This window comes from Miscanthus floridulus, chromosome 19, assembly GCF_019320115.1.
Source record: "Miscanthus floridulus cultivar M001 chromosome 19, ASM1932011v1, whole genome shotgun sequence".
In the NCBI taxonomy this organism is placed as follows: Eukaryota; Viridiplantae; Streptophyta; class Magnoliopsida; order Poales; family Poaceae; genus Miscanthus; species Miscanthus floridulus.
The window spans coordinates 75,622,113-75,649,284 of NC_089598.1; the positions used below are offsets into that span (position 1 = coordinate 75,622,113).

At 43.9% G+C, this 27,172-nt stretch overlaps 1 protein-coding gene across 1 annotated transcript; it reads left to right on the forward strand.

The window, feature by feature from the left end:
• Positions 1 to 20,638: 20,638 nt before the first annotated feature.
• LOC136529113 (NAC domain-containing protein 75-like) lies at positions 20,639 to 26,427 on the forward strand. Its single transcript, XM_066522183.1, has 6 exons — positions 20,639 to 20,930; positions 21,027 to 21,210; positions 21,986 to 22,551; positions 24,591 to 24,872; positions 24,995 to 25,099; positions 26,097 to 26,427. Exons 1-6 carry the CDS (start codon positions 20,754 to 20,756, stop codon positions 26,184 to 26,186), a joined length of 1,404 nt encoding a protein of 467 aa, XP_066378280.1. The 5' UTR covers positions 20,639 to 20,753; the 3' UTR covers positions 26,187 to 26,427.
• Positions 26,428 to 27,172: the final 745 nt, after the last annotated feature.

The window sequence follows — 27,172 nt, forward strand, 5'->3', positions numbered from 1 at the left end:
TGTCCTAATATATATCTCTACTAGCATTCTATCTCGCTTGTTTCAACAACAACAACAAAAAGCATTCTATCTCGCCATGTAAACTGTACACGTCAGCATCCATTAGCACATGCAATTATGTTTTCATTTAAGCTATTCACATAACCATACCACATCATTCACTGGCATGTTTACTTGTCTGTTAAGTCATTCACTAATATAATATGTATTATGATATTTATTTATTCATATAAGTAACTATTAGTATAGTGTCATCTACGTTTCCTGCAGCAACACGCGTGGATATTCTTCTAGTTAAGTATATTTTGCATTACAAGGTGAGTTTCTGTTACAACATTAATTATGTCATATCTGGAATAGAGATACGCAATTGGTGAATGGCGTTTTTTATTATGTGTTTATCTTGCTTATGTCATTATTGGTGCCACAGCACGATTAAATAGTTGATGCCAAGCAACCATTAACCTTGTGCACAACCTGATCCTAGTGGGCCCGCGCATATTTAAAAGATGAGGCGTCCCGCCTCCTCATAAATAAAGTTTATATTTGCATCTTTCGCCATCACACTCGTGCTACGCTTGGCTCTCTGCTATATTATCTGATAACAATATGTACTATATATAGTGCTCTTTATTGTAGCACATCTTAAATTTTGCGAATCCAAGAAAAAAATATTTCGGTGTTACTAGCACGACGCTTTTGTCAACTACTCTTTCCCAAAATATCACAGTTGGTAAAAAACATGTCATATAGCTAGACTATTGTACCAATTGGTTTATATTGTATATCTATAACCAACATGAATTTGCCGTAAATAACATACAATGTAATTTGTAGGCCTGGAGCACAATAATATGTTGTCAGAAGGTTTAGTAGTGCAATAAGTATTCTTATAGGAGATCTACTACCAAACTTACATTTTAGTCATAACAACCGTACCAGAAACACATGGAGGATTAGCTTAATTTCTTGTTTGAATAAGGCTAAAATTTGATCTAGAGTCACTACTTGGAAACAGAGACTTTGCCGAGTGCAAAATTCTTTACCGAGTGTCAAAAATCGGGCACTCGGTAAAGACCTTCTTTGCCGAGTGCTGCACTCGGCAAAGAATTGCACTCGGCAAACACGGGCATTCGGCAAAGGACTTCTTTGCCGAGTGCCAGACTCTCGGCAAAATCTCTACACTTGGCATAGGCTACCCGGGAAACGGTGTTCGGTCACGGCCTTCTTTGCCGAGCGCCTGCAGTTAGGCACTCGGCAAAGATTTGATTTTTTTTAATTTCTTTGCCGAGTGCCCCAGATCTGGCACTCGGCAAAGATTTAATTTTTTTAAAAAAATTCTTTGCCGAGCGTCTCAGATCTTGTGCTCGGCAAAGAATTTTTTTTTAAAAAATACTTTGCCGAGTGCCCCTGGGACGGTACTCGGCAAAGATTTAATTTTTTTATTATTTCTTTGCCGAGTGCTTCTGTGGATGCACTCGACAAAGAGGAAATTTTTAAAAAAAATTTAAAACACTCTTTGCCGAGTGCCTGATGGCCGGCACTCGGCAAAGACACCCTTTGCCGAGTGCCATGCCCCGGCACTCGGCAAAGTTTTTTTTGTTTTTTTGTTTTTGGCCTCCAATTTTTTTGTGCAGCCCTTTTAAAGTACCAGGAACTCCTAGTTACAATTTGGGGATTTTTTGTGGCTTTTTTATATATTTAGTTACTTTATTTCGTTTACTTGATTTTTTCTAAAAATTAGAAATTTGAACTGCATGTGGTACGAATAATGGAGTTTAATGATTCGAAAATTGATAGTCATGTTAGTGAGTGTTGTGAGAGGCCGTATCTAGGAACGGACCCGAAATTTCGGACATCTTGTTCACGAAACATGTCCGCGAAATTGCGTGTGAAGTGTTTTTAAATTCTATAAAAAGCAAACGAAGTCCGAAAATCATGAAACTTGTTGAGATGTCGTGATATCATATGTGGAGGCTATGATAAAAATTTCAGAAGATTTCGTGCACGTTGTCATGTACGATGCTTACAAACCAGGACATCTCTACATATCATTTACCGGTTATGACGTGAATGGATATCGTTTTCACACAGCAAGCTACGAGCAGAGTCGGCCCAATCGACAAACCACAAACAGTGGAGTTGTTATGCCCGGCACTGATGGACTCGACTATTATGGAAGAATTGAAGAAATCTATGAACTATCATTTTATGGTTCCAAACCTCTTACTCCTGTCATATTCAAATGCCACTGGTTTCATCCTGGTGTAACGAGACAGACCCCTAAGCTTGGGCTAGTCGAGATTCGACAGGATTCCGTCTATCTAGTAAAAGATGTCTACATTGTGGCTCAACAGGCTGTCCAGGTTTATTATACGTCATACGCGTGCAAAGACACCGAGCATCTTAAGGGTTTGTCTATTGTGCACAAGGTATCGCCACATGGTAAACTACCTGTCCCAAACGATGAAGATTACAACTTCAACCCAAACACATATGATGGAGAGTTCTATCAAGAAGAGGGGCTACAAGGGAGGTTTGACATAGACTTAACCGAAGAGATAGAAATGGAAGTAGACAACGAAAGGGATGATGACGAGGACGCTGGGGACGAGGTGCGAAATCTGAAGGACATACAAATGCTTGAGCAATTACATTTGGGCAATGACAATTGAAAGCATCTAGGCCCCTAGTTAGATTTCAGTGATTAATGTCAATACAAGATTACTATGACTAACATGTGTTTTGCAGAGGCAATTAAGTTAGGTCATGGTAATGGAGATCGATTGGGCAATCAAGGTTGTCATGCCCCTACGATGAAAATCATTTCGGTTTTCAAAGGATGGATGACAAGGTTAAGATAACTAGTTCTAAGTGTCGATTGAAGTTGGAGAGACACTTAGAGTAGTTTAGGACTTTGTTTTTCCTTTGGCCGTACTATTAAGGGGGGTATGAATGGGTAGCTTACCTAGTTGAGTCTAGTGAGTTAGGTGTGGTGCACACTTGTTAAAACTAGCTCTAGGTAGCTCCTATGAATGCCTAAGATCCTTTGGACCTAACTTCATTCACATATGATCGAGAGTTGGAAGTGAATGGAGGGTCAAATGCTGACCGGACGCTGACCCCGGTGCGATCGGACGCTGGCCGCAGTGTCCGGTCAGTTCATTTGATCAAACAGATAGTGTTTGGTGTGACCGGACGCTGGATCGGTTAAGTGACCGGAAGCTGAAAGGCAACGTCCGGTCGAGTCTAGTAAGCATCCAGTGAGGGTTTCAAGTGACCGGACGCGTCCGGTTAGTGGTGACCGGACCCTGCCAGCGTTCGGTCAACACATTTCCACAGGTTCGCAGGTTGAACTGACTGGAGCATCCGGTCAATATGACCGGAGCGTTCGGTCACCCCACAGAAGCTCATAACGGTTCATTTTTTAGGCTGCCTTATAAATAGAAGCTCCACTCATGTGTGGAGTTACTTTTGCTCATTCCAACAGCTGAGAAACACGTTTGTGAGTGCCAAGAAGAGCAAGGTTCTAGTGAGGTGATTGAGATTTGAGAATCCAAGAGAGTAGCCTCATTAGTGAATCAAGAGTAGTCAAGTGTGCATCCATCGTCTCATTAGGCTTCGCAAGGTCAAGTGAGAGTTCATGCTTATTACTCTTGGTGATTGCCATCACCTAGACGACTTGGTGGTGATTGGGAGTTTGGTGATCACCTGACGGAGCTTGTGGATGATCCAACTCAAGTTGTGAGCGGCTTTGGGTGATTCGCCGTGACGGAGTGTCGAAGAATCAACCCGTAGAGAGCACTTGATCCTTGTGCGGATCAAGAGGGAGCTACACCCTTGCGCGGGTGCTCCAACGAGGACTAGTGGGGAGTGGCGACTCTTCGATACCTCGGCAAAACATCGCCGCGTTCCTTTCTCTCTCTATTTACTTTGAGCACTTACTTTGAGCAATTCAATACTTGTTTTTACATCCATAGAATTGCATGCTAGAGTAAGTTTGGAACATAGGTTGCAAGTCCATTGTGCGTTAGTTTGATAGAAACACTTTTCTAGGCACAAGGGGTTAATTGGGCAATCCGTAGGATTTGATTATTGCAAGAGAATTTAGAATTAGCCCAATTCACCCCTCCTCTTGGGCATCTTGATCCTTTCAATTGGTATCAGAGCCTCGTGCTCACGTTTTTAAGCTTAACTGCTTAGAGTAAGATGTCTCACGGGGATGGACCTCCTCCTATCTTTGAGGTAGATGATTTTCCATATTGGAAAATCCGCATGGAGGCGTACTTAGAAGCTCTAGACATTGGTATTCTTAGAGCCGCCTCTCAAGGCTTCCTAAAACCTCAGGATGCTACTAACCTACAAGGCGATAAGGTTAACTATTAAAAATGGAATGCAAAGGCTCGAAACACCATCTTTAGAGGCCTTTGCAAAGATGTGTTTAACCGTGTAAGGAACCACAAAGACGCCCATGCACTATGGTTGGACATTTGTGCGCTCCATGAGGGAACCAAGAGTGAGCGTGAGGAACGCTATCATCTTGTGATTAAAAAGCTAAATTCTTTTGAGATGCTTCCCAAAGAAAGTGCTAATGAGATGTATTCTCGTTTAAATATTCTTGTAGAGGAAGTCAATGGGCTTGGACTTACTCAAATGTCGCCATCCGACGTTGTGAGAAAGATCTTGAGTGTCCTCCCCATTGACAAATATGGGCATATTGTGACCGTGCTACATCAAGGTGATCTTTCCGCCACTACACCAACACAAATCTTGGGAAAGATCAATGCTCATGAGATGTACATGCACATCACGCCACAAGATGGCTCATCCTCTACAAAGAAGAAAGAGAAGGACTTAGCATTCAAAGCTAGCCAAGATAAGGGCAAATCAAGACTTGAGTATGAAAGCTCAAGTGATGAAGATGATGAAGAAAGTCTTGCTCTCATGGTGAAGAAGACCGCCAAGATGCTAAAAAGGCTAAACAAGAGTGGCATCAAGTTTGACGGCAAGAAGAAGAAATTCTTCACTAGCTCAAGAAGAAAGCCAATCTCTGAGATGGATTGCTACAATTGTGGCGAACTTGGCCATCTATTTCATCAATGCACAAAGCCCAAGAAAGACAAGTTCAAGAACAAGGGCAAGAAAGATGATTCAAGCAATGAAGATGAAGATGAGAAGAAAAAGAACAAGCCATACAAGAAGAGAGATGGCAAAAAGAGGGACTTCTACAAGAAGAAGAAGAGTGGCAAGGCCTACATTGTCGGTGATTGGCTCATGGACATTGATTCATCAAGTGGATCATCTAATGATGATAGTGACAATGAGAAGGTGGCCGCCATTGCTATTGATCTTGCATCCTCACCGCCACCATCGCCATCATCCTCTACACACCTATGCCTTATGGCCAAGGGTGAACGCAAGGTAACTAAGAGTGATGATAGTAGTGATGATGAGCAAGCTAGTAATGATGATAGCGATAGCGATGATGATTCACCTACATATGATGATCTTGTCAAAATATTAAGAAAATACACTAAGATCATTAGAAAGAGTAGAGCTACAAATGAAAAACTTGATGCTAAAAATGATTCACTCTTAGCTAAGTGTGATACATTGGAAAAGGCTAATGATGAGCTCAAAGAAACAAATGATTCTATATCATCCAAACTCAAGGAGCTCAAATCTTCTAAGAAAGAGCTTAAAGATAAACATGATAAACTTGAGTGGGTGCACAATGAGCTTATCACTAGTCACAACAAGCTAAAAGATGAATATACAACTCTAAAGATCAATTATGATACTCTTGTTATTGCTCAAGAATTCTTACCAAATGAGCCACATGATGCTACTAACCATATTGTTAAGATTGATATAGCTACCTCATGTGATGATTTAATTGATGAGAGCATTGAGCATGGATCTAGTAGCAAAGGCAAGCAAGTGGTTGAGTGCAATGACTATGATGAGTATGTCAAGCTCAAGAGTGATAATGAGAAGCTCATGAAAGATCTTGAAGAGATGAAGAGCAACAACATCATTGTGCTAGAAACTCTTGATCATGACAAAGAGTTGATCCTTGAGAATGAGAAGCTCAAAGAAGAGAACAAGAAGCTCAAGGAAGAGAAGAACAATGAGGTTCTCAAGGAAGAGAACAAGAATCTCAAGATGGAGAAAGAACATCTCAAGATTGGGTTGAGCAAGTTTGCTAGAGGCAAGCATCTCCAAAGTGAGCTACTCATGAACACCGTCATGAAGATGGATAGGAGTGGCATTGGATATGTGTCAAGTATAGAGAAGAAGAAGGCTTAAGTTCAACAACAACAATCAAAGCCAAAGCCAAAGCCAAAGAGATGCTTTGAGTGTGGTCAAGAAGGCCATTTTGCTCATGAGTGTCAAACTCCACCGCCACAACCCTTGCCCAAGCATGCTAGACCCTTTGCTTTCAATGCTCACTACATGCTTAGAAAAGATTCTAGTGGAAAGATGAAAGTCATGTTCTTAGGACCCCCCAACAAGAGTAGGCCTAAGAAGATTTGGGTGGCTAAGTCACTTATTGAGAAGGTGAAGGGCCCTCAACAAGTTTGGATTCCTAAAGTTTGAATCTCATGTGTGTAGGTGAACTACAAGACCGGTGGAAGTCATTGGGTTATTAATAGTGGTTGCACTCAACATATGACCGGTGATCCTCGTATGTTCACCTCACTAGATGAAGAGGTAGATGGACAAGAGAAAATAACATTTGAAGAGAATTCAAAGGTCAAGGTTAAAGGATTGGGCAAAGTGGCAATATCAAATGATCATTCCATCTCCAATGTGCTCTATATTGCTTCATTGAGCTTCAACTTGCTATCCGTTGGGCAATTGTGTGATCTTGGCTTCCAATGCTTATTTACCGAGAAGGAGGTTGTTGTATCCAAGGTAGATGACAATCAAGTGATATTCAATGGATTTAGATACAACAACCTATATCTAGTTGACTTCACCTCTGAAGATGCAAATTTGAAGACTTGCCTATTCACCAAAACAATACTTGGGTGGCTATGGCATAGAAGACTTGCTCATGTTGGGATAAGCTCACTCAAGAAGCTTATGAAGAATGATTTGGTGAGAGGGTTGAAGAATGTGAAGTTTGAGAAGGACAAGCTTTGTAGTGCATGTCAAGCCGGCAAGCAAGTTGCAAACACTCATCCAACCAAAGCTTTCATGTCAACCACAAGAGTGCTAGAACTCCTACACTTGGATTTATTTGGACCAACAACATACAAGAGTTTGGGAGGGAATCTCTATTGTTTTGTGATTGTGGATGACTATTCAAGGTATACATGGGTGTTCTTCCTTTATGACAAATCTGAAGTTGCATCTTGCTTCAAGAAGTTTGCCAAGAGAGCTCAAAATGAATTTGAAGTGAAGCTTAAGAAGATTAGAAGTGACAATGGCAAAGAATTTGATAACACAAATATTGAAGCCTATTGTGATGAAGTTGGAATCAAACATGAAGTCTCCGCAACTTATACTCCTCAACAAAATGGTGTAGTTGAGAGGAAGAACCGGACTTTGATCACTCTTGCAAGGACAATGCTAGATAAGTACAACACCCCCGAAGCTCTATGGGCGGAAGCAATCAACACCGCATGTTATGCATCCAACCGCCTATTCCTTCAAAAGTTCCTTGGCAAGACACCTTATGAGTTGCTCAATGGGAAGAAGTCGGATGTCTCATTCTTTAGGGTGTTTGGTTGCAAATGCTACATCTACAAGAAGCGGCAATACCTAGAGAAGTTCCAAAGACGTTGTGATATAGGCTTTCTTGTTGGTTACTCATTGAAGTCCAAAGCATATAGAGTATTTAATCATGCCACCGGCTTGGTTGAAGAAACATATGATGTGGAATTTGATGAATCTAACGGCTCCCAAGGAGCACATGAGAATCTTGATGATGTAGGTGATGAACCATTGAGGGAGGCTATGAAGAATATTCTAGTGGGAGACATCAAGCCAAAAGATGATGAAGATGATGTACAAGTCATTAACCAACCTTCTTCATCAAGTGTACCACAAGATGATGAAAAAGATGGGAGAGTAGAAAATGAAGATACTCATATCTCCCATGAGCAAATGGTGGTACAAGCACAAGATGTTGATGCTCCACAACCTCCTCCTCAAGTGGTTAATAGAAGAAATACACCTCTCCTACAAGATCATCCACAAGATCTCATCATAGGGAGTCCATCAAAGGGTGTAATGACTCGATCTCAAAAACTTACTTTATTTATTGCTCATCACTCTTTTGTCTCTTGCTATGAGCCTACCAAGGTAGAAGAAGCTCTTAAAGATCCAGATTGGATCAATGCCATGCATGAAGAGTTGAACAACTTCACTCGCAATGAAGTTTGGACTCTTGAAGAGCGACCAAAAGGTGCAAGAGTCATTGGAACAAAGTGGGTGTTCCACAACAAGCAAGATGATCAAGGTGTTGTTGTGAGGAACAAGGCAAGACTAGTTGCAAAGGGGTTCTCTCAAGTTGAAGGTTTGGATTTTGGAGAGACCTTTGCACCGGTTACAAGATTAGAAGCCATCCGTATCCTTCTTACATATGCATCATATCATGAAATGAAACTATATCAAATGGATGTGAAAAGTGCTTTTTTAAATGGCTTTATTAATGAACTAGTCTATGTTGATCAACCTCCCGGGTTTGAAGACCCTAGATATCCTAATCATGTTTATAGGTTGTTCAAGGCACTATATGGGCTTAAGCAAGCCCCAAGAGCTTGGTATGAGCGTCTTCGGGACTTCCTTATTGAGAAGGGCTTCACTATTGGGAAGGTCGACACCACACTATTCACCAAGAAGCTTGATGGGCATATCTTCATTTGTCAAGTATATGTTGATGATATCATCTTTGGATCATCAAATGAAGACTCATGCAGTGAATTGATGTCGAAGGAGTTCGAGATGTCAATGATAGGTGAGCTTACATTCTTTCTTGGTTTTCAAGTCAAGCAAATGAAGGAAGGCATCTTCATCTCTCAAGGGAAATACACAAAAGATCTTCTTAAGAGATTCAAGATGGATGAATGTAAGCCAATCAGGACACCAATGCCTACCAATGGACATCTCGACCTAGATGAGGGAGGTAACCTGATTGATCAAACTCTCTACCGTTCAATGATTGGTAGTTTGTTATATTTGACCGCATCTAGGCCTGACATCATGTTTAGTGTGTGTATGTGTGCTAGATTTCAAGCTAGTCCTAAGGAAACACATTTAATAGCCGTAAAAAGAATCCTTAGGTATCTTAAGCACACACTAAGCATTGGCCTTTGGTATCCCAAAGGAGCTTTATTTGAATTAATTGGCTATTCTGATTCGGATTATGCCAGATGTAAAGTTGATAGAAAAAGCACATCCAGAGGGTGCCATTTGCTTGGTAGATCACTTGTGTCTTGGTCCTCCAAGAAACAAAATAGTGTGGCTTTGTCCACCGCCAAAGCGGAATACATTGCCGCGGGTGCTTGTTGTGCAGAAATTTTATACATGAAACAAACTTTGCTAGACTATGGAGTAGTTCTAGAAAAGGTACCTCTTTTGTGCGACAATGAAAGTGCGGTAAAACTTGCAAATAATCTGGTTCAACACTCTCGCACCAAGCATATAGATATCCGCCATCACTTTCTAAGAGATCATGTTGCTAAAAATGATATATCACTAGAAGGTGTAAGATCCGAAGATCAATTAGCGGATATCTTCACTAAACTGCTAGATGAGGCTACATTTTGTAGATTGTGGAATGAGCTCAATGTACTTAATTTTAGTAACTTCACTAAAAATTGAGCTTGTGTTGTCCCTTGCATTTATTGTAATATACAACATGTTTAATTTTTGGCAATGCATATAGGGCTTGTCTAACATGGTTAAGATAATTGCCGAAAAGCATATGAAGAAGCTTAACCTTGGATCAAACTTGACAAGCAACTAGATTTACTTACAAAGTATTGCATATGCATGAATGTTGGTTTGTCGTTTTGTTCCATTTGCCCTCTTATTGCCTATTTTCTTAAAAAGAATTATAGCCTAAGGCAAAATATTTTGAAAAATATGAGGGTTTGAGAGAGGTCACTTACATCAGTCCCAATTGGTGTTTATTTGGATCTTATTCAAGTTGGGACTTGATTGGAAACAGGCAGCGCGAAGGAACTTTGAAGATTTGCTAGAAAAGGTGCACCGGACGCTGCACCAGATGCTGCTGTCCAGCGTCTGGTCAGTTCACATGAGGTGAACTGCTGCAGAAGGAGTGACCGGACGCTGCGTTTGTGCGTCCTGTCAGGAAGGGATCCAGCGTCCGGTCGATTGAAGAAAGAACAAGCTGTACTGACCGGACCCTGCCTGCATCCGATCATGGACCACCGGATGCGTCTGGTCCTGATTCCAGAGGAATTGGACCTCTCTGGAATCGACCAGACGCTGGGTGGTAGCGTCCGGTCGCTACCACCGGAGCGTCCGGTCAGTGGATTTCGTGCGACATCGGGACTCCTCTTCTGTTTCCTTCTCTGTCACGTCTGGGACCCTCATATAACCGTAGCCTTCGGGTCTTTTTCTTTGACCTAACCGTGCCACCGCAGAGACCGCCCGCCATTCCCGTGCCCAAGCCACCACACTGCCGTAGCCCAGTGCCATGCTCCCTACGCCGGCCACGCACGCCACCGCGCCTCCCTTGCCTGCGCTCGCCCCTGCCTCACTCGCCACTGCGCCGCCACCGAGGAACCCGCTGTTGAGCCTCACTAGCCCCCTCTCACGTGTCTGCGACGCCAGAGTCAAGACCGAGGGGTTCTCAAGGCCGTTGATCCCAACCCTTACCCTACCTCCTTGATTAGTAAGGCCAGACAGTTATTTCAATCTTGATCTTTTCAATTGTGACCTAGATCAATTTGCAATGCAATGCACTGATTTCAAATACTCTAGGGCCACCGGTTCATCGTGTTCTTTGTAACCCTAGCCCCAGCTGGTTCCAAGGGTTCCCCCCGCACGACGTCTTTTCTTTTCCTGGATTGCTGTTCGTCAGGTAGCTTGCTCGTTGTCTTAATTTTGTACCTACATTGCTTGCTTCCTAGGTTTTCGCATCTATTAGATATATTGTATTTATTTGTATATCCATCTATTCTATCGTGCAGTGAGTCAGTGCTGTTGTGGTTCTTGTGGCAGTTGGCAGTCAACTCAGAGCCAAGCTCGTGAGTAAGGATCGAGGCCAAGCCTCGGGAGTGTCAGTTTGATAGTTGATCTTCATCAGCGGCAGTTCATCCTCTTGTCAGTTCAGATGGCTCGCACCAAGAATGTTGGTGGTGGCCCAGGTGATGATGATCGGAGGCCCCCGCCTCGCCAGCCTATCGGATCGAAAGGCAAGTCAACAAAGCAGGTGACATCCAAGAAGCGCAAGTACCCCGATGCAGAGACAGCGAGAGCAACTGCAGTTGCTGAGGCCGCAGAGCGTGCTGAGAGAGGTAGTGCCCGCAGTAGAGTCATCATAGTAGATCATCTAGCACCAGATGCGTAGGACAGACTGAGGGAGATTGAGCGACTTCATGGTAGTCCACCTAGGACTGTCATGATGGCTGGTCATCGTCTAGCTATTGAGGAGCCTCAGCGTCAGGGGGAGTCCCAGCAGCAGGCACAGCAGTAGCCCCCACCAGCAGAGCCTCAGCCAGCTCAGGAGACTCAGGAGGGCTAGTAGACCGAGGAGACCGAGCCGGCACCCCAGCTACGCCACTCAAGTCATACCAGTGCTATAGTTCCACCGAGGCCAGCTACGCAGCGCAGGGGTTCACGCCCTCCACCCAGACCATAGGGTCCGCCTCCAGTGGTACACCTTGACTTGAGGGCCGCTACAGCCAGGTAGGTTCGCCAGCTACGCTTTATTGAGTTCGATGTGTGGTTCCCTCTAAGGAGGGATGAGAGAGCAGCTGAGGGGTTCTATACACCGCTCTAGGAGGACTTCTACAATGCCTATATCAACAGTGGGGCAGTGTTCAGATCACAGAGGGTCTACAGTTTGGAGTCTATTGTGGCAGCAGCTGGAGAGCACATCTGCCCCTACTTGTCATATTTACCGGGCTTGCAGATCTGATTGGCCGGACAGGAGTATATGTACCATCTTGGGTCCAGTAGTTTTATGCTTCACTCTATGTTGATCTGCATCACAACTTCATTCATTTTGCATTCAACGACAGAGATTACCGGGTGATGAGCTTTAGGGCCCGGGAGATACTGTGGCTACAGGATCAGCCTATCAAGCTACATGAGGTATGCTATGGACAGCAGGAGCCTCCCAGGCGTCCTCATGGAGGGTTGGTGCCCCCTATAGATTTAGTGCGACATTGCTTCAAGGAGCCCTTTGGTGAGGGGTCGAGCAGGAACCCCAGTGACTTGACTCCTACAGCGAGAGTGCTAGAGGCCATTATCAGGAGGACACTACTTCCTAGGTTGGGATACAGAGAGGGTCTGACTCGCCTACAGCTCTGGCTCCTGAATGCCCTGATGCAATAGACCGTGTTCGACATTTGGAACCTCCTTCTATCAGAGATGGAGGATACTATTGCTGAGGGCTTCAAGGGTCGTAGGCAGCTTTCGTATGCACATTGGATCACATACTTGATGCTTAAGTGTGTGCAAGTCAGGACCCTAGAGATAGTTGCCGAGTACAGGGCTACCACCACAGAGTTTCTAGCATACAACATGGCACAGAGGATCAGGCACAGCACTCCATAGGCACCTGCTCAGCCCAGCCGTCGTCCAGATGTTCCAGAGTCAGCAGCTCAATAGGACTAGATCATCAGAGGCATAGCCGCCACAGAGGTGGAGCAGCTCGAGGCCCAGCAGGGGATGACCGAGTCCAGTGATAGCTCAGATGATGACTATCAGCCGATACCTCAGATGCCTCCATGACGACATGATGCAGAGGCCAACAGTTCTAGCTCAGCACCACCTACACCGCAGACGGACCCCGCATTGATTGCCATTCTTGAGCGGATGCAGCGGGAGCAGGCACGACAGGCACAGGAGACAGCTACCAACTTCGCATAGTTTCAGGCTCGTCAGGACGAGTTCTAGCGGCAGCAGCAGCTCCTTCAGCACCAGCAGTTACTTATGTAGCAGTAGCTCATGGGATTCATGCAGCATGTAGTGACAGCACTTGGGGCCCACAGCCATAGCTTTCGCCCCAGCTTGCTCCACCTGCCACCACTTTGATGACTCCAGCAGTATAGCCTAGCGGGCTTCAGAGTTAGGGACAGCCTTTAGCTCCATTTGCTTCACCTATAGTTCAGGTGTCCCAGTGGTTGTCCTCACTAGTGGTAGCCCCACAGTTTACGCCTCTTCAGATGGGCTTCACACCAGAGCAGTCTTCCTCGCTATTTGTGCCCGACACGTCAGTCTCTAGGAGTCTTGGAGCATCCTTCAGCGAGTTGACTGGTATGCCTACTCCACCTCACATGCATACCGCCGGTACTTCTACAGCAGCCCCAGTCGCAGTGACTACTCAGAGGCTCCCCTCGTCTGTCGCCTCGTCAGATCCTACGATAGACGTCCTAGCAGCATCACAGGCAGCACCTGCCCTAGCTCAGACCCAGATCGCTTCAGCATCACTTCCTGCTACAGAGGGTTAGTCAGTTCAGAGCTCGGGGTTAGATGATGATGGTGCCTAGTTCCATCTTGCTCCACGTACTTCAGCGCCTGGCTCGTCCACTGCAGCCCCACCGACCGACCCTTAGGTTTTGGTGTTTGACGCCAAAGGGGGGAGAGGGTTCGAGTATGTAGACTTAGGGGGAGCGAGATTTAGGGGGAGCTAGTTATTTAGTATTAGCTTATTATATACATTTGGAGTTTTATTTGTGTGATACACTATTACTATGCATTCGTGTGGTTACTTTCATGCATTCTATTATATATATGTGATAGTGTTATCTCCGTGATAGTGATATATGACATGTGTGCTTTCTACTTTGCATTATTTAAATGTCACATCACTTGTGTTATGCTCATTTGCTTTTGCTTCCGCGTTTATACTTCGAAGCAAATGAGCTTTGTTATTTGTACTCATGCTTAATTCATATCCATTGAGTACATTGTGTTGGCTTGGGTCATATAAGCTTGCCTAACTCTTTTGTTCTTATTGACAAAAGCTTAGATGAACCAAGCCCGTCAAAAACCTCACTCTTTAACATACTCGAGGTGGTATTGTCATCAATCACCAAAAAGGGGGAGATTAAAAGCATCTAGGCCCCTAGTTGGATTTCAGTGATTAATGTCAATACAAGATTACTATGACTAACATGTGTTTTGCAGAGGCAATTAAGTTAGGTCATGGTAATGGAGATCGATTGGGCAATCGAGGTTGTCATGCCCCTATGATGGCAATCGTTTCGGTTTTCAAAGGATAGACGACAAGGTTAAGGATAACTAGTTCTAAGTGTCGATTGAAGTTGGAGAGACACTTAGAGTAGTTTAGGACTTTGTTTTTCCTTTGACCGTACTATTAAGGGGGGTATGAACGGGTAGCTTGACCTAGTTGAGTCTAGTGAGTTAGGTGTGGTGCACACTTGTTAAAACTAGCTCTAGGTAGCTTCTATGAATGCCTAAGATCCTTTGGAGCTAATTTCATTCACATATGATCGAGAGTTGGAAGTGAATGGAGGGTCAAATGCTGATCGGACGCTGGCCCCGGTGTGACCGAACGCTGGCCGCAGTGTCCGATCAGTTCATTTGATCAAACAGACAGCGTTCAGTGTGACCGGACGCTGGATCGGTTAAGTGACCGGACGCTGAAAGGCAGCGTTCGGTCGACTCCAGTAAGGTTCCAGAGAAGGGAATCTGGGACCGGATGTGTCCGATCAGTACTGACCGGACCCTGAGGGTTCAGCGTCCGGTCGAGTCCGGTAAGCATCCAGTGAGGGTTTTACGTGACCGAATGCGTCCGGTCAGTGGTGACCGGACCCTACCAGCGTCCAGTCAACACATTTCCACTAGTTCATGGGTTGAACTGACCAGAGCATCCGGTCAACATGACCGGAGCGTCCGGTCACCCCGTAGAAGCTCATAACGGTTCATTTTTCAGGCTGCCTTATAAATAGAAGCTCTACTCGTGTGTGGAGTTACTTTTGCTCATTCCAACAGCTGAGAAACACATTTGTGAGTGCCAAGAAGAGCAAGGTCCTAGTGAGGTGATTAAGATTTGAGAATCCAAGAGAGTAGCCTCATTAGTGAATCAAGAGTAGTCAAGTGTGCATCCATCGTCTCATTAGGCTTCGCAAGGTCAAGTGAGAGTTCGTGCTTGTTACTCTTGGTGATTGCCATCACCTAGACGTCTTGGTGGTGATTGGGAGTTTGGTGATCACCCGACGGAGCTTGTGGGTGATCCAACTCAAGTAGTGAGCGGTTTTGGGTGATTCGCCGCGACGGAGTGTCGAAGAATCAACCCGTAGAGAGCCCTTGATCCTTGCGCGGATCAAGGGGGAGCTACACCCTTGCGCGGGTGCTCCAACGAGGACTAGTGGGGAGTGGTGACTCTCCGATAGCTCGGCAAAATATCGCCGCGTTCCTTTCTCTCTCTATTTACTTTGAGCACTTACTTTGAGTATTTACTTTGAGCAATTCAATACTTGTTTTTACATCCATAGAATTGCATGCTAGAGTAAGTTTGGAACATAGGTTGCAAGTCCATTGTGCGTTAGTTTGATAGAAACACTTTTCTAGGCACAAGGGGTTAATTGGGCTATCCGTAGGATTTGATTATTGCAAGAGAATTTAGAATTAGCCCAATTCACCCCCCCTCTTGGGCATCTTGATCCTTTCAACAATGAAGACAACATTCCTCCTTCAGATAGTGTTGATGAGTTGGACAATGTTGATAGTGATGACGAGACCTATGATCCAGCTAATTTCAATCATGAAGATTATTTCTAATACATGTAATACTATGTTTTTTATAATTATATTTTGTTCATTTTTGCATATATTTCTAATACATGTATTACTATGTTTTTTGTAATTATGTTTTGTTTACTTTTGCACCTATTTCTAATTATGTCTTGTTTTCTTTTTTATTGCAGGTGATTGAACAAAGATGGCGGGCGACCGTCATAGGTCTGTGAACTCAATTTACCAAAGACCACGCCGGTCGCAGGAGGGGGCGGAGGGGGCGGCAGAGGGATCGAATAGGAGGAGGAGGACTGCTAGCCGCATGAGGGGGCCATCTCCTCCTACGCCACGTGAGGAGGACCGCCAGCCGCAGGAGGAGGTGGCGCCCGTGGACCAGTCAGACGAGGAGCTAGTTTGGCAGACGGAGGAGGAGGAGGAGGAGGAGGAGGAGGGGAGGCGGCAGGCACGGGTTTCGCTTCCTCCAACTCCTCTTCGAGTGTCTACTTGCGAGGTCCTGCGAGCCTCCCATAGGTTCCGCTTCCTCACTAACGCCCAGTGATTCACCCCAAAGGACAAAAGTAAGTAACTGTATATGTTATCACCACTACTTCATATGATATTATGATATGATGAAAAAAACTAATAATTTTTCTTAATCACTTGTGCAAGAACTGGGTGGTTGTGTCGGGTGGTAGCGCACGGCTAGTCAACGGCATCCTGGGTCTTCTGTGCAGGCAACACTTCCCCGGCATTGTCACGTATGCATCGAAGACGGAGCTGGCCTACTCGTTTGACCACTACGTCGTCGCCTCCGATGCGGAGTACCCCAATAAGGCGGCGCGGGTGAAGGCAGAGTTTTGGGTAAGTCTCCCTTGCACAACATTGCTCAATACATCGCATTCATTGGACTTTTCTTGAAATAATGAATGGATACATCGCTTTTGTATGCAGACTTATTACAGATGTGAGGAGGGATTTGAGGCCAGGGCGGAGCAGGCGACTACCAAAGCCTGTAAAAAACTCATCACCGACATGCATCACGAGGTGCGCATTTAGGCCATCGTAACCTACTATGGGTCGAAGCTTGGAGAGAGGAAAACCAAGAAAGACGCAAGAGAGATGCAGCTGATCCGGGAGCAGTACCTTGAGGTAAATGAAGAACATCAATATTGATTCGTTTTGAGATTAAGTTGGTTTAATTTGATCTTCTTATATGTCCAATACTTGATGACGTGTAGATGATTCCCTGGTGGTGCCAAGCGTATCCTGAGTGCTGGGCGATGATGGTGGACATGTGGTTCACGGAGGAGTATCTCAAGATGCACAGGGATGCCCGGGACCGTCGTTTGCTGATGCAAGGTCCAGCACACCATCAAGGCAGCCGCAACCTCGCTGGATACAAACAAGCATGGGTACGCGAATTGATTTATCTATTGTCACGCTCAGTTCTGTCTGATTTCTAATCATCGTGCTGTCTTTCTCGCAGTCGGCGTCACATAGTGGCCAGGCTTGCTCGGACTTTCAGGCATGGTGTATGGCCCACAAGGGCAAGGCGACGTCCGACGTCTCCTTCAACCTGGAGCACCCGCCCGAGGCATACACAAACCCGAGCGTCCACTCCCGCATCAGTGAGTACACTGAGGTGGCGAGGTCGCTCTATGGGTCAGACCATGATCCGAGCACCTAGGACTTCGATGGAGAGGCCGTCATGAGGGCGGGGCAAGGCAAGAAGCATGGGCAGTTCTAGCTTGGCGACGGCGTCATCGACACGACCTCTACTCCCTCTCTCCCAGATCCGAGCACAGAGCACGAGCGAGAGGCCGGCCATTCGCACACGGCCGACCGCTGCACATCACCGGGTCGGCGCACTCGAGGTTATTCCTGTTTTACTCGTCATACATTGATCTTTACGCACCTTAATTAGCTTTGCATTACTGAAACATTGGAGTGAAATATTGCAGGCCCGGCTGGAACAAGAAATGAAGGAACGTTAGGAGCTGGAGGCCGAGCAGGCCGAGCGGCAGGCCCAGGCGCAGAGGCTGATGGACATTACAGATTTCCTACAAGGGCTTGGGCAACGTATAGGCTTGTCTCTGCCACCTGGGCTGTTGGTTCCACCACCGCCTCCGCGTCCTGCAGCTGCAGCTACTCCTATGAGTATCAAAGTTTTTTACTTTCGCTTGTGCTTTGCTTGAATGGCCTCTATCGTCCTAGATTAGCTATCAAAATAATCTTGTCTCACATGCAATCTTTTCTCCTTTGTGCAGTCTCCATCTGACGGTGGTTCGAATAATCCACCTCATGCACCTACGAATGATGCATCTGGGCCTTCACCACAGTCGCAGTGGCCGAGATGAGTGCATGTTGTATTTTTTACATTTGTTGTTCACTTGGTGATGGACTTGTGATATACTTGTGATGTACTTGTGGACTTTGATGGACTTGTGGACTTATTTGGATGGACTTGAGCACTTATTATTATATATTGTGATGGATGTGTGGATGGATGAGAGATATATGTGATGGATGAGATATATATGTGATATATGTTTGTATGAATGTATTTGTCATGATGGAATGCAAAAATAAAATAAAATCTGCCGTTTTGGGTCACTTTGCCGAGTGTTGCACTCGGCAAAGGACCCCTTTGCCGAGTGCAATGGTCACAACACTCGGCAAAGCCGGCAAAATGGGCGACCAGAAAATAGATTTTCCAGCTTTGCCGAGTGCTGTGACTATAACACTCGGCAAAGAAATTAAAAAAAAATTAAACTTTGCCGAGTGCCTGGCGGGTTGGCACTCGGCAAAGAAAATTTTCAAAAAAAAATAAAAGCTCTTTGCCGAGTGCCTTCCGGGTTGGCACTCGGCAAAGATTTTTTTTTTAAAAATAAAAAATCTTTGCCGAGTGCCTGGCGGGTTGGCACTCGGCAAAGAAAATTTTCAAAAAAAAAGCTATTTGCCGAGTGCCTTCCTGGTTGGCACTCGGCAAAGAAATTTTTTTAAAAAAAATAAAAAATCTTTGCCGAGTGCCTGGCGGGTTGGCACTCGGCAAAGAAAATTTTCAAAAAAAAAGCTCTTTGCCGAGTGCCTTTCGGGTTGGCACTCGGCAAAGAAATTTTTTTAAAAAAATAAAAAATCTTTGCCGAACGCCTCACGGGTTGGCACTCGGCAAAGAAATTTTTTTAAAAAAATCTTTGCCGAGTGCCTGCAGGGTTGGCACTCGGCAAAGTGACTGTCAACGGGTCAGGCGCCGTGACGGTCGCTTTTCTTTGCCGAGTGTCTCCGGGGCAGTCGGCAAAGCCTTTGCTGAGTGCCCGATAAAATACACTCGGCAAAGAGTGTTTTGCCGATCAATTTTTTGCGTGTGTTCTTTGTCGAGTGCTGCACTCGGCAAAGGCTTTGCCGAGTGCCTCAGGCACTCGGCAAAGAACCTGAATCCAATAGTGAGTTGAAAGGAAGGAGATATGCATGGATGGCTTGCCATGAGCTTTAGTGGGCCAAAATCTTTAGGAAACTGACCGAATGAATTATATTAGCAATATATTGCATGCCATCGCTCAATATATCGCTAGTTCGCACGACAAATATTTCTTGGTATCTTATTTGCTAACACCACCAATTTATATATATTCACATTTATACTTAAGATTAACACTAAGACTCCATTCGGCTTACTGAAACTTGACTGAAACTGACTGGAAAACACTGTTCTGGCTGAATTGTTGTGAGAGAAAAACACTGTTCCGGCTGAAAAAATAAGCCGAACAAGCCGGTTTTTGGGTAAGCCGGGGCCTAAATCACCATATGCTATATTTGTTCATAATTCTATGTTATAAATGACACTATATCCTATTGTCACTATTTATTCCCTACTACTTGATAAATTAAACCTTGTGCGCATTAGAATTCTATTTCTTTTCACATCCTTACGATCATATAGGTACTGCTATATTGATGACTGTTGGTATTAGAACAATAATGTATTGTCATCATATCACTTCCATTTATAACCTTATGAGTATTAGAAAAGTTGAGAGCGAGGTCTCCTGAGTGGGTCAAAAACGGATTTTCAGGGAGGATTTCTAAAACCAACACTACGCCATCGATTGTAAAGGTATCGAGCTTTCAACCGCCCTTTGAAATACTTTTTCAAAGACGAATGCGATAATGAAACCATCTCTTCAAATCCATTTCCAAGAGCGGTTGTGTTAACAAAACCACCCCTAGAATTCCATTTCTATGTGCAGTTGAATTAAGAAAACCGTCTATAGAAGTCCATTTCCATGGACGGTTGAGTTAAGAAAACCGTCCATAGAAATCTATTTTCAAGGGCGGCCGAGTTAAGAAAAACATCTCTGGAACGATTTCAAGGGCAGATGCAGTGCACCGGTGCACCTTATCCTAATTAGAAACGGTTTCTTATGTGAGCAATATCTGTAAGAAATCATATAAAAAAATATCTGTAAGAATCGGAGCCGTTCGTAAAAAAAAAATATTGTGCAGTAGTGATAGGTGGACGGAGGGCGAGGGACAGCATGGTCGTATAGCGTGTGTCCAAAGGTGTTTCGTGTGTACATGGGTGACCTTTTTCCTTTCTCTCTCTATCTCTTCTTCAGTTAAAGCCATCTGCACATGGAATTCCTGTCCCCAAATCTTCATTAATTACTTCCCCATAACCCCCCCTTCTCTCCTTCCTCCTCTTCATTCCTTTCCTCTCGATCTCGTTCTCTCCAGGCTCCGGCGGCAGCTCGGTGCATCCCGTCTCCCTCTCCTCCAGCCCTGTCAACCACTTGCATGTGATCATGCACGGGATGACAAGGTAAGGGTGCGGTGCTACGACTCATATGGGCTCTTGGCAGCAAGGAGAACTGCAGGGAGCAGCCATGGATGGTGCAGCGGCGGCAGCAACCGGAAGCGGTGGCGGCCACCGCCGCATGGACTCAGGGATCGAGGAGCATGGGAAGTACCTGTCGGAGTCGAGCTGCTGCCCACAGTGCGGCCACAAGACCGACCGGAAGCTGGTATATGACTCACAAGCACGACTAGCGACAACTTTGTTAGGTTTTGACGTAGATTGATGAGCTTCGCTGTGTGACGATGCATGCATGCGTGTGTAGGACTGGGTGGGGCTGCCGGCGGGGGTCAAGTTCGACCCGACGGATCAGGAGCTGATTGAGCACCTGCAGGCCAAGGTCCGGGCTGCTTCGGCGGCGGCGCCGTCGCACCCTCTGATCGATGAGTTCATACCCACCATTGAGGGGGAGGACGGCATATGCTACACCCATCCTGAGAGACTGCCAGGTGATCCAATTAATTTTAGCTAAATTGATCATCGGCACAGTTCCATTCCATGGATTATTATTGATATCAGTATGTGTGTGTGTGTGTGTGTGTGTGTGTGTGTGTGTGTGTGTGTGTGTGTGTGTGTGTGGTGATGCCAATTTCTTCAAGAGGGGATTCTTCTTTTGTTCCCCTATCTCATTATTCTTGATCAAAGATTTTTCCTCTTCCTTTCTTCCTTTCTTGGGATACAGTGGTTTTGTTTTTTAGTTTTACGTTTGCTGTTTTTCCCCATTTCAATTTAAAGTAGTTTCAGTTTTCCATATTTTTCGGTTACGTTTCGAGTATTTTACACTTTGCTATTTCTGCATTTGTTATATATAATTAAATATTGCTTAATCGCTACACAATATGCGTATAATTCTCATTCACCATATAATTCCTATTTATTGTGCACATACAAATCTTCTAGCTAGTACTGAATCTTCATGTATGACATTAATGTTTTGTTGTAGCGCATCACTCTCTCCTCCTATCTTCTAGCTAGAATGAAACGTGACATGGGATCTGCCCCTATCTTCCAAAGTTAGGTTTTGTCATCCTCTCAAGGTTGTTATATCCTCCAACAGCCAATGGCTGCTTGCATCATCATCCCTCCCCTTGTCCCAAAGTGAAACAACCAAACAGATATCCGTTGGCCAGCTCTCTCTGACACTGAAGGTCTATGCATTTGCACCTACATATTCATGCATGCATGCACGCTGACATCGTGATGTATCCATGGCCATGCATGCAGGTTTGACAAAGGACGGCCGGAGCAGGCACTTCTTCCACCGGCCGTCCAAGGCTTACACCACCGGCACTCGCAAGCGCCGCAAGATTCATCAGCCGTGGGCCGCTGAGTCCTCATCCTCCTCCTCCGCCCTGCCTGCGCAGCAGCAACAGCAGCAGCGGAGCGAGACGCGGTGGCACAAGACCGGCAAGACGAGGCCGGTAGTGGTCGCCGGCCAGCAGCGTGGGTGCAAGAAGATCCTGGTGCTCTACACCAACTTCGGCAAGAACCGCAAGCCGGATAAGACCAACTGGGTGATGCACCAGTACCACCTGGGCGACAAAGAGGAGGAGCGCGAGGGCGAGCTCGTCGTGTCCAAGATCTTCTACCAGACGCAGCCCAGGCAGTGTGGCGGCGCGGCGGAGCCTGCCGCCGCCGCCGCCTCCTCTGACACAGTGGAGGAGGCTGCTGCTGACACACCGGTGCCGGAGGGCATGGTAGCACCACCACCAGATGTCGCAGGTGCCTTCCACGGCGCTGCTGGCATTGACGAGTTCAACTTTGCGCAGTTCAGGAGCAGCTTCGAGGAGGTGAGTTTTTCTAACAAGCACCATTGCGTTTTAAAGGGCCTAGCTCTAGCTCACTATTCTGTTGAGTTCTTTTCCTTGCGTTAAGCTTGCCAAATCAAAAAGAGAGGAAGTGACTGGCCAGTGAGCACTGGGTCAGATCTTGACTTGGATGTATTGAATCTTACTAGTAGCTAGGCAAGCGCACCGGAGCGCACTTACCCACCACACGTCGGTTACTGTTTCTGTGTAGTTTCGTCTAGCATTTAACATTTGAATAGCTAGCTGTTAATTATTCAACTCGTGTTTAATTGAGATAAATATAGGCAAGTACAGATTCCACAAGAAAGCAGGAAAAAATCATAAAATCATGCTCACATTAGTCTTAGCTTATATAGATGTCAGACGACGCTCTTTCAGCTACTGATGCAGCTTTTTTGTGCCTTCACAAATAATGTCACTTCTGAGGATATATGTGGTAGAAATAGGATGTGATCCTTTGTTTTGGGAAGGTGTACGTTTTCAATGCAAATGTGCTTTCAGCTTGGTCTGATCAATGAATGGTAGGGTGAGAAAAAATTCTGCAGGATTAGCTAGAGGATTGAGAACTGAGCTGAGGTCTCACCTAAAATTGATGGGCGTGTCTGACCAGCATATGAGATGCAGAAGTAATTAATAACCAATTATTTTCATGTAATTTATTTTGTTGAAACAAGAATAAAGTTGACAAGAAAGCTCTATATATACAAGTACTCCATGTGTGCACTATCAAATTCTGGAGTGCTGTACCGTGTCGGTTTTTTTTTTCAAAAAGCAATCAACCTTGACTGAGGTAGTATGATCACCGTAGCATCTCCAAAATTAGCTCAACACGTAATCTACTTTCCTAATTGGGCCACCTTCCCTATCTACCGATGTCCAATAAAACAGTTGTGACTAATAAACCAGGATTATCTACCGAGTGAACTAAATAAGAAGTTATTAATAAAAGTTGTAGCTGATCTAAACAGGTCGGCTTGGCCCTGTTTGGATCCCTTCAGTTTTTGACAATTTTTAAGAATCTGGCTTTTAGAAACTGGGTAGGATCCAAACAAGCTAGTTTTTGCTGTCAATTTTTGCTAGATTCTTAAAAACCAGGAAGCTGTCTTTTACTAGTTTTTCTTGTGACACATAGAGCAATAAATGAAGACAGATTCTTAAAAACTGAGAGATCCAAACACCCCACCAATTTTTGCTCAGAATCTATATTTTAAAAACTAGAGGCAAAAACTGGTTTTTAAGAATCCGAAACTAATTCAAACAGGGCCTTATTGCTCGGCTACAACCCAACTAGCAATTAATAATCTATTATCCTCAACCAGCTAATATTAACTAATAATAGGTCTGCAAATGATCCATAGTTACATTACATATATATAAGCCGAGTGATCAACTGTCTGCCCATGAATTTCTCGTCAATTTTTTAGTATCAGTATAGAACATGAACCATAAAGTTAGCACTATGTGTCTATGTTCATTGTAAAAAGCATTTCCCCAACGTGTATAGAGCTTGGAAATACAGTGCACAAGGTTGACTTGTAACTACATATTAGTGTATTACCATAAGATCAGACCATATGGGAATTTTCCTGATTGGAAAATAATTCCCCCTAGTTAGGTTACTGAATTTCTTGCTGTACTCTAGTTGAATTGTCGATAGGAAAAAGAATTGAAGCCAAATCAAAAGTCGATTATTGATTGTGTTAGCAATTTTGGTTGCATTTGGATTTACTTCTTTCGTTTATATCTACATTTTTTATATTATTTGAAGAATTTGAAGAATATTTTAACATCTTGTTCGTCTAATAAAAAAAAATCAAAGTATCAAAAAAAGCTTTGAATGTCTTTAACATGCTATTGGTAATATGATATCTTGATGATGACCTCTAGTTTTTCCTGCTGTTTGGTATTTTCTTATCTGATTTGGTATGTCAATAATTAATACAACCTACATTGGCAAAAGTAATCTGTAGAAAATTACTAACTATAGTTTGCAAATATTAACATGAACAAAGTGTACACAGGTGGACGTGGGAGCATCAGTTCAGGTTTCAGTGAGGGATGATGAGGAAGTGCATACAGGGCATCTTAACCTTCACCAGGAGCATAATCTTCACCAGCATCAATTTGGCAACCAGGAGCACCGACAACGCATGGCTGCAGCTGCTGCAGCATTCCACATCAACACACCAGCAGAGCCTATCACCACGATGATCACCTCGTCGCCGGTGGTGCACCATGGTTCTGTCGCACTTCAACATCCAGAGGCATATGGCCATGGCACGACCTATGGTCATCACCAGCAGGTTAATTAATTGGCATAATAGTAAAAAAAGTCATGATCAATGTTACATTTTCACATTTTTGACAATTGATGTTAGTGAATATTGATCCTATTATTTGGTTTGATTTTTGATTAATGAACTAGGAGGACGAGCAGCTACACCAACAACCTCAAAATTTTGATGGACGGTCAACTTCTGGGCTCGAAGCGGTGATCATGGGATGTACTTCAAGGAGGTCCAAAAGAGGGGTAAGCATACACACACATATCAACAATGGCTAACAAATTGATGGAAGCATATTTATTTTCTTCTTATATATTACTGGTGCCGTGTTTACCTTTTTTTTTTTCACAACGTAGTATGGACGTAGACATACATATGCACACCCACATGCTCTTATGCATGCATGCATGCATGCACATTAACGTCTATGAATACTTATGAGTGACTAGTGTATATATGGAGATTATTATTAAACAAAGTAACCACACCAGGCTGGCATGTTACCACTAAAAAGAAAAATAATTAGACAACTTACAGGTACCTTTGCCGAGTTGGAGTTCAACTTAAAGGGCAGACTTCATAATAAGGAACCTAATAACAATCTTAATTAGCTAGCTAAGCTCAGTTAGCATAAGTGTACCTATTCAAACAATACGTGAAACTCCTATGGGCACAAGGAAGTGTTATTGTCTCTATCCAAGTCTATGAAAGAAACACTAGCAAACCATTTGTCAACAAATCAATAAAATTTAGTTGCTACCCTCAGTGATTAAGTATAATATTTTTGGATATGTGTACTTTAGCTATCCCTATATTTATAAAAAAATTGGATGTTCATATACAAATTATATATATGTGCATTGGTCACAAATGGTGTTTTGATTATATAAAAATAACATGTTAAATCTTTATAAAATAAATTAAATGATCATTCTTTCTTACGTTAAATTGAATCAACCAGAAAAGTAAGACCTACTACCCATGTGTGTATTTCAGGGATCATTTTGAATTCGAAAGCTTCACTTTTTGTAAGCCTAAGAGAGTACAAAAGTGTGCTCTCCTTGACACACATTAAGAAAAATTTACTATTGTCCGTGGTAGTATTACTATATGCAATTTGAGGATCGGAGAGGGAGTAAGGAAATCAATTTGGCTCCTCTTTTTCTTTTTCTTTGTTTGTAGAAGAAGTTGAACCCTCCATATAACATTTAATTATATTTCTACGTTTTTTTTTTCATACAGGAAGCATCTGGTTCAGGTGGTAACAAGGAGAGCACAGGATGGCCGTACCCATCCTTCTGGCCATCTGACAGCCAGGATCATCATGGGTAGAAGAGCAGCAACATCCCTGCCACCACCTTGAGTTGCTGCATGCAGCCAACCTTGGAGAGGCAACCAAAAGCAAACCAGAGATCCTGACATCATCATTACTACCATGATATGATCATCATATATAAACCTCAACCGTCGTACCATATATAGGCTTACAATACTTTAGCATGACTGGCTTCCAAGAAGCAAACAAAAGGCAAAGTTATACCGTCAAAACAAAATACAAACCCAGCTTTTTTTGCCCCCCCCCCCCCTCTGTATCTCATATGCTTCTTTCTCTTCAATCAATGTGTATGGATAATGTACGGGATGTAAGTTTCATTTGAGTGCTCAAATTTACATGCATGTCTCTAAAGAGACAAAGATGATATTGGAGGCTAGGAAAAGCAAAAGGGAGAGAATCAGGAAAAGGAAAGCAAGGGGACATAAAACAAAGGTGACGTCACATGAGAACGGTCAGTTAACCGTCGGTTGTGCACAGTGATCGATGCAAAATCATTACTACAATCATGGTTCATCCTGGCCTTTCCTTTTCCCCCCTTAAAAAATGTTGTTACCATAGTTTAATACTCCGGCGTCAGAATATATACCTTTATACAATTAATTATTCATTGCTTTCCTGTTGTAGTTTTGTTTGCACTGATGGGACCATTTCCTTTTTCTTGTATACTGAGCAAGAGCAACTTGGGGGGCTATTTAATTTCCTTCGGCAAAATAATTTACAAATTCTTAAGGGTCCAATTGTAAAGCAGCTTATGTTGTTATGGGATTTGATACCCATTTTCTAACTACTTCAATTATTTGAATCCATTTTTTGGGCACTATTTCATTTTTTTTGCATTTCTGCAAGATATAATTATTCCATTTTTCAAGAAAAATTCCTTGTGCATATGGTAACTATAAAGATTGTAAGGTAAGGCGATGGCTTTAGATTCAAAATCTTCCTTTTCCATGGGGTGTTCCAAAAAAACTCCTGCATGCTATGC